Genomic DNA, 7329 nt, shown 5'->3' on the forward strand with positions numbered 1-7329 from the left:
GTGAAACTTGAAAGGGTTCAGAAAAGATTTATAAGAATGTTGCCAGGGTTGGAGGATCTGAGCTTTAGGGAGAGGCTGAACAGGCTGGGGCTGTTTTCCCTGGAGCGTCGGAGGCTGAGGGGTGACCTTATAGAGGTTTACAAAATTATGAGGGGTATGGATAGGATAAGTAGACAAAGTCTTTTCCCTGGGGTCGGGAAGTCCAGAACTAGATGGTATAGGTTTAGGGTGAGAGGGGAAAGATATAATAGAGACCTATGGGGCAACATTTTCACACAGAGGATGGTACGGGTATGGGATGAGCTGCCAGAGGATGTGGTGGAGGCTGGTACAATTGCAACATTTAAGAGACATTTGGATGGGTATATGAATAGGAAGGGTTTGGAGGATAGGGGCCGGGTGCTGGCAGGTGGGACTAGATTGGGTTGGGATATCTGGTCGGCTTGGGCGTGTTGGACCAAAGGGTCTTTTTCCATGCTGCACATCTCTATGACTCTATTACAGAAGAAGAGGTGCTTTAGGAACAAATAAAGGTGGATAAATCTCTAGGACCAGCGTGTGCTGCAGGGATCAGCAGGGGGTCCACTTTTGTTTCTCATTTCTACGTTTGGATGAAAATCTAGTAAGTAAGTAATAGTTAGTAAGTTTGTGAATGACACAAAATTAGTATTGGTAGAAGATTTATCCGAAATGCTTGGGACCAGCTGTTTTCTGGAATTCTGAATTTTTCAGTTTTCAGAATAGTGACAGTTTCATGGTGAAATGTTTAAAAATCTTACCAGAGGAGCAGACTTCTAAGTAAGAACGTGCTTGGACATGCCCCCCCCCCCCCCCAACGTTGCATCTGAGTGACACACTTTGAGTGGGTGTTGACTTGGGGGCATTCACAGAGAAACCCCAGGGTTGTCAGTGCTTGGCCACGCCTCCTCATGTCGCATCCGAGTGACACACATGGAGTGGGTGTCAACTTGGGTTAACTGTTTGCTTGCCAAACAACCTTAATGAGAAAAAAAATTCACAAAAAATTTTGGATTTCGGAGCTCTTCGGTTTTTGGATGTTCGGATAAATACCTGTAGTATATTTGACAGTGAAGAAGGTTATCTAAGATTATACATGGGTCTTGATCAATTTGGGCAATGAGCTAAGGAGTGGCATATGGAGTTGAATTTGGATAAATGCGAGGTATTGTAATTTGGTAAAATAAACAAGGACAGGACTTACAGAGTTAATGGGAAGGCCCTGTTGAACAGAGAGACCTGGGGTTCCGGTACATAGTTCTTTGAAAGTTGCCTCACAGATTAAGAAGGCGTTTAGCATGCTTGCCTACTTTGTTCAGAGCATTGAGGATAGGATTTGGGATGTCATGCTGTGGTGGTACAGGACGTTGGTGAGGCCACTATTGGAGTATTGTGTATAGTTCTGATCACCCTGCTATAGGCAGGTGATTATTAAATTGGAGAAGGGAGTCTAGGGTCAGAGGGCATAATCTCAGAATAAGAGGTCATCCACTTAAAACAGAGATGAGGAGGAATTTCTTCTGAGGGGAGTGACTCTGTGGAATTCTTTACCACAAATGGCTATCAAGGCTGGGTCATTAAGTATATTCAGGGATGAGATAGAAGATTTTTAATCAGTTAGGGAATCAAGGGCTATGCAGGAAAGTGGAGTTGAGGATTATCAGATCGACCATGATCTCATAGAATGACAGAGCAGACTTGATGAGCTGAATGGCCTATGTCTCTCCTGCTATGTTTATGTGTATAACAAGAGTGTGGGCTTGTTTTCAGGTGTACCTGATTGACATGAGGACACACACTACCACCTGCGCACAGTACCTGAGGGAATATGGTCCAGACTGCAATACAAGTGCAATACCTCTCCCAACACCTGCCTCAGTCAGGTAAGCTTCAGACCTGCCAGGGAAGTAAAAATAATTCCACATCAAAACGTCTACTATTAGATACGATTCCAGAACTTGCTGAACAATCCTAAATGTGACACCAATGACCAATTTACGATAAATGGTTGCACCTATTATGTTGTTCAGTTATGCTCATTAAGAATAGATACCCTACAGTGTGGAAACAGGCCATTTGGCCCAACAAGTCCACACTGACCCTCTGAATTCCCCCTGACCAATTCCCCCAACACGTTTTGGGCAATTTAGCACAGCCAATTCACCTCACCTGCACATCTTTGGACTGTGGGAGGAAACCCATGCAGACACAGGGGGAAATGTGCAAACTCCACACAGAGTCACCTGAGGCTGGAATTGAAGCTGGGACCCTGGCCCTGTGAGGTAGCAGTGCTAACCACTGAGCCACCATGCCACCCATCCAGGTCAGAAACGTTCATGCACAAAGAAAGGGAATATATCCAAGTCTTGCACTTTCTTACTCCTGAATTACTCCTGTGTTTGGGGATCCTACATTCGCTATTGCTTTGGCCATGACAATGCTACGTTGTTTTCATAGATTATTTTATCTGACTGGTGCCTGAAGGTTTAGACTCTGGGTCTGTCCAATTTGAATTTAGTACAAATGAAATCCAAGTCATTGATAAGATGCAATTTAATACTTGTTAACCCTTGTATCTCAACATTTCATTAGGTATTCAGTAACTGGGCTAAATATCTTTCATGTAACGTGTTATAGTTTCTCTTGTAGTTTATTGGATTATGTGCATCACTGAGTGCAAATCTCCAACACAGAGAAACTAGTGATGTTTCACTCATTCTGCTTATCTATTTGGTTTGTAGAGATAATTTAAAAGTTGTTTGATGGAATTGTCTTGTAAGTGGTTTCAGAGCTGTTCATCCATCAGCAAACAATATAACACAGTTTGTTTTTCCCTATTTTCAAGTGCCACAGAACCAAACAGATCTACATTTACCTGCCCGTATTGCCATCAAAGTGGCTATGACATGGGTGACCTTGTGCTGCATTGTTGTACGTATCATTGTGGTGATTATCGGCATGTGGTAAGTGTTTTCATGTTGTTTCTTCTTAATCGCCAAATTGTTTGTGCAATGAAAACATTTACACTGAGTGAGTGCCATTTTTTAGAAAATATGCCTCATCAGGCAGAAGACGCGATGAGTTTATCTGACATTTTAACAAAGAGGACTTTCTGTCCTTCACTCCACACCAACAAGAAAGACTTAAAAGCTTCATCTCGGCCTCTTCCTGTTGGTGAAACAGGGATGGACAGCCAGAACTTGCAGTTGTACAGCACCTTTTGTGACCTCCGAATATCCTAATACTCTTTACAGAAATGGAAACTCTTCCAAAGGGGTCATAGAAGGCCTTTGTTCTTTGCATCTAACTGGGACAAACTCCTGTCCACACCAACTGACAAGCTCTATTAAAACATTGAGAATGGAGCCCAGTTTCTGGGAAGATTCACAGTTAACTCTCATATCCCTCTTCTTATAAAAGCAATATGTTGGATGCACCATAACCATTACCTTCTGCACTGGACATCAGTTACATTTAATGTTTATTCTTTGTTCCAGAATTCCTCAAATATTGCTTGAGAAATTCTTGGAATCAAATGAAACAAAGACTTGCACGTTTCCTGATTACTCCCAATTCCTCCACCTCTGCTGTTTGTGCTCCCAGGACGACCAATTCCACTCCAGAACATCCCAGATGGCCTCCTACTTCAAAGACTGCAATTTCCCTTCCCACTTGGTTAACAGTGCCCTCCAGTGCATCTCCTCCACTTCCCGCACCTCGCCCCTTGAACTCCATCCGTCCAATTGCAATAAGGTTAGAACTTCCCGGTCCTCACCTTTCAGCTCACCAATCACTGGATACAATGCATCATCCTCCACCATTTCCTCCATGTACAGTCAGACCTCACCACCAGAGATATATTTCCCTCCCCACCCCTTTCAGCATTCCGCAGCGACCATTCCTTCCCCGACTCACTCGTTAGATCCCCCCAACCAACCCACCCTCCACTCCCAGCACCTTCACTTGCCACCACAATAAGTCCAAAACCTGAGCCCACAACTCTCCCCTCACCTCCGTCCAAGACCCCAAAGGATCCTTCCACATCTGGCAGAGATTTCTCTGCACCTCCAAACACCTCATCTACTGTGTCCATTGCTCTCGATGTGGTCGCCTCCACATTGGAGAGACAGGATGCCAGCTTGTGGAACATTTCAGAGAATATCTCAGAGACACGCACACCAATCAACCCCTCCACCCCGTGGCTGAACACTTCAACACCCCATCCCACTCCGCCAAGTACTGGGTTGCCTCCACTGCCAAATCCTAGCCACACGACGCCTGGAGGAAGAACGCTTCATCTTCCACCTTCAGACACTCCAACCACACGAGATCAATGTGAATTTCACCAGTTTCCTCATCTCCCCTCCCCCACCTCATCCCAGATCCAACCCTCCAACTCGGCACTGCCCTCTTGACCTGTCCTACTTGTTCATCTTCCTTCTCAATTATCTGCTCCAACGTCCACTCCAACCTATCACCACCCCTCCAGTCCCACCCCCTCCCATTTGTCTCTCAGTTCTCTTGGGCACCCCCTCATTCCTGATGAAAACTTATGCCCGAAACGTCAACTCTCCTGCTCCTCGGATGGTGCCTGACCGGCTGTGATTTTCCAGCACCACACTTTTTGACCTAGATAACCAAGGAGGACATCCCTACTGTTTTGTTTGTGTTTATGGGTTGAAGGTATCCCTGGTGAGGCCAGTGTTTATTGCCCATCACTGATTGTACTGGAGAAGGGAGTGGTGAGCCACTTTCTTGAATCATTTTGTGTCCTGCTCTCCACCTGAGAGGCCAGAGATCATCAAACCTCCCACCCTGATAATGATCTCCTACAACCTCTTCCATCAGGCAGAAGACGCAGAAACCTGGACACACACACGAACAGGTTTAAGAACAGCTTCATCCCTGTTGTTATTAGACTGAAGAATGGACTCTCTAATTTCATATAATGTTGATGTTGATCTTGCGTAGTGCACTTTCTGTGCGGTGTAGCCTGAATGCCTTACTCTGTCCAAGTTCTTTTTTCACCCTATGATCTGTATATCCTTGCTTACTATGATCTGCCTGTACTGCTCACAAACAAAGCTTTTCACTGTACTTCGGTACACGTGACAATAAATGAAATTAAATCAGAGGAGATGATAGTTGAACATCACATACAGTGCAAAGTGCAGTACTCCTTCAGTACCGCACTGGGGAGTCTGCTTAGATTATTGTACTCAAGTGGGACACGAACCCACAATATTTCTTACTCAAAAGGTGTGAATGCTATCAGTGACTCGTTTTAGCTGAAACTGTGGATTCTTGTCCTGTAGGTCTGTCCAATTTGTGCATCAATGCCGTGGGGGGATCCAAATTATTACAGCAGGAATTTTATTCAGCACCTGAGAGTCCGACACCGATTCCAATACCAATTCTTTGTGGTGAGTGTATTTGACATTGTGTGTGTATATCATTCTGATTGCAAGTAATTGGGAAGGTTAATATTATCATGTATTATGAATGGAGCATTAAAGTAAAATTATGCTTTAATTATAGAGGGTATTGGTGAGACCACGTCTCAAATACTGTGTGCAGTTTCAGTCTCTTTTATTTAAAGATTGAGAGGGGGTTTACTCGATTGATACCAGCAATCACTAGGTTTTCTTAGAGCCAGCACAGCGCAGTTGGCCCATCAGATCCACACTGACAAAAAAATGAATGATGTGGAGGTGCCGATGTTGGAATGAGGTGGTGAGACAGATTAGGAACAAAACAGAAGTTGTTGGAAAATCTCAGCAGGTCTGACGGCACCTGTGGGAGAAAATAAATCAGAGTTCATGTTTCGAGTCTGAGGGAGAGTCACTGGATCCAAAATGTTAACTCTGATTTTTCTTCACAGATGCTGCCAGACCTGCTGAGCTTTTCCGGCAATTTCTACTTGTGCTCCTGATTTACAGTTCTTTTGGTTTTTAGTTAGACGGTTTGGGCTAGTTTACACTGGAGTTTAGAGTGAGGGTAATTGCAATGAATAACATGTTGACAATGTGGATGTGCAAATGATATATCCTTCTGTGGGTGAGTCCAGAACTAGGGGGCATTGTTAAAAATTAGGTGTCGCCTACTGATATGAGGAGAAGTACTTTCTCTCATAGAGTCCTTACAGTGTGGAAGCAGGCCATTTGGCCCCTCAAGTCCACACCAACCCTCTGATGAGCATCCAAGTGCAGGAAAGTGAGACCATTGTAGGTTTAGTGTAGCTTTGGCAGTACAGACTCGATAGGCCAAAAGGCCTCTTCTGTCCTGTATGATTCTATGATCCTTTGCAGAAGTGATGACGTGGGAAATTCAGGCTGGTGGAGAAACAGGTCAGTCTTACTGTCTGAATGTTAACCTCGAATACTGCTTTCTTCCCTGATTTCAGAATTTTGATCAAGACGAAGAATTGATGCTGCAAGACACCATCTGGAATTCGTATAAGTAATTTGATTAAATCCCTTTTGAAGAAACATCTCCTGCAGAAAATCACACACTTTTTTTAAAGGATAGGCATGCTTTTCAAATCCGCTTTTATAAAAGGGACTTTGCAAGCAAGCTTTGAGGAACCTCTTCCCAGACCCTGATGAAGATTGGTTTGGATTTTTGTTTGGAGCATTTCTGAAAGAACCTTTCTGCTCGATGTTGAGACATTGTCAATCTTGCAGCAATAATTCCTTGTGATGTACTGTATTAGCTGAGGCTTCCTTTTGATGAATGTTTGTTTTCAGTAATGAATCTTCAATGTATCATGACAATAATCCGAGCATTATAACACTGTCCTTATTCTTTTGTCGAATGGAGGCCCCCATCACCAAAGCCAGTGTGTGCTTCCCATCCCTAATTGCCCCTTGGATTGATGATTGAATGGGTCAATTCAGAGGGCAGTTAAGAGTGAAACACATCATTCTGGGTCTGGAGTCACGTGTAGACCAGACTGGGTAAGAACTGCAGATGCCCCCTCTCTCAAGGGCATTAGTGAACCAGGGTTTTTCTACTACAATTGATCTTCATTTCATGGTCACCATTACTGACACTAGGATTTGCATTAAATCATTAGGATTGACTATTGATTTAAGTTCCAGTGGGTGGATTTTGAGTATGTGTCCCCAGAACAATATTCTGGATCAGTGGTGCTGGAAGAGCACAGCAATTCAGGCAGCATCCGACGAGCAGCAAAATCGACGTTTCGGGCAAAAGCCCTTCATCAGGAATAAAGGCAGAGAGCCTGAAGCGTGGAGAGATAAGCTAGAGGGGGTGGAGGGTGGAGCTAGGCAGGTCGGACAAGTCCGGACA

At 44.2% G+C, this 7329-nt stretch overlaps 1 protein-coding gene across 1 annotated transcript in view; it reads left to right on the forward strand.

Moving 5' to 3' along the window:
• The window catches only part of LOC122548826 (E3 ubiquitin-protein ligase RNF166), a 16819-nt gene extending 9596 nt beyond the window's left edge, over positions 1 to 7223 (forward strand). The window contains exons 3-6 of the mRNA XM_043687641.1: positions 1789 to 1901; positions 2864 to 2981; positions 5334 to 5441; positions 6422 to 7223. Of these exons, the coding sequence (XP_043543576.1) occupies positions 1789 to 1901; positions 2864 to 2981; positions 5334 to 5441; positions 6422 to 6481 (399 nt within the window). The 3' untranslated portion in view covers positions 6482 to 7223. The remainder of the gene's footprint in view (positions 1 to 1788; positions 1902 to 2863; positions 2982 to 5333; positions 5442 to 6421) is intronic.
• Positions 7224 to 7329: the final 106 nt, after the last annotated feature.

This window comes from Chiloscyllium plagiosum, chromosome 4 (genome assembly GCF_004010195.1).
Source record: "Chiloscyllium plagiosum isolate BGI_BamShark_2017 chromosome 4, ASM401019v2, whole genome shotgun sequence".
NCBI classification, from domain to species: domain Eukaryota; kingdom Metazoa; phylum Chordata; class Chondrichthyes; order Orectolobiformes; family Hemiscylliidae; genus Chiloscyllium; species Chiloscyllium plagiosum.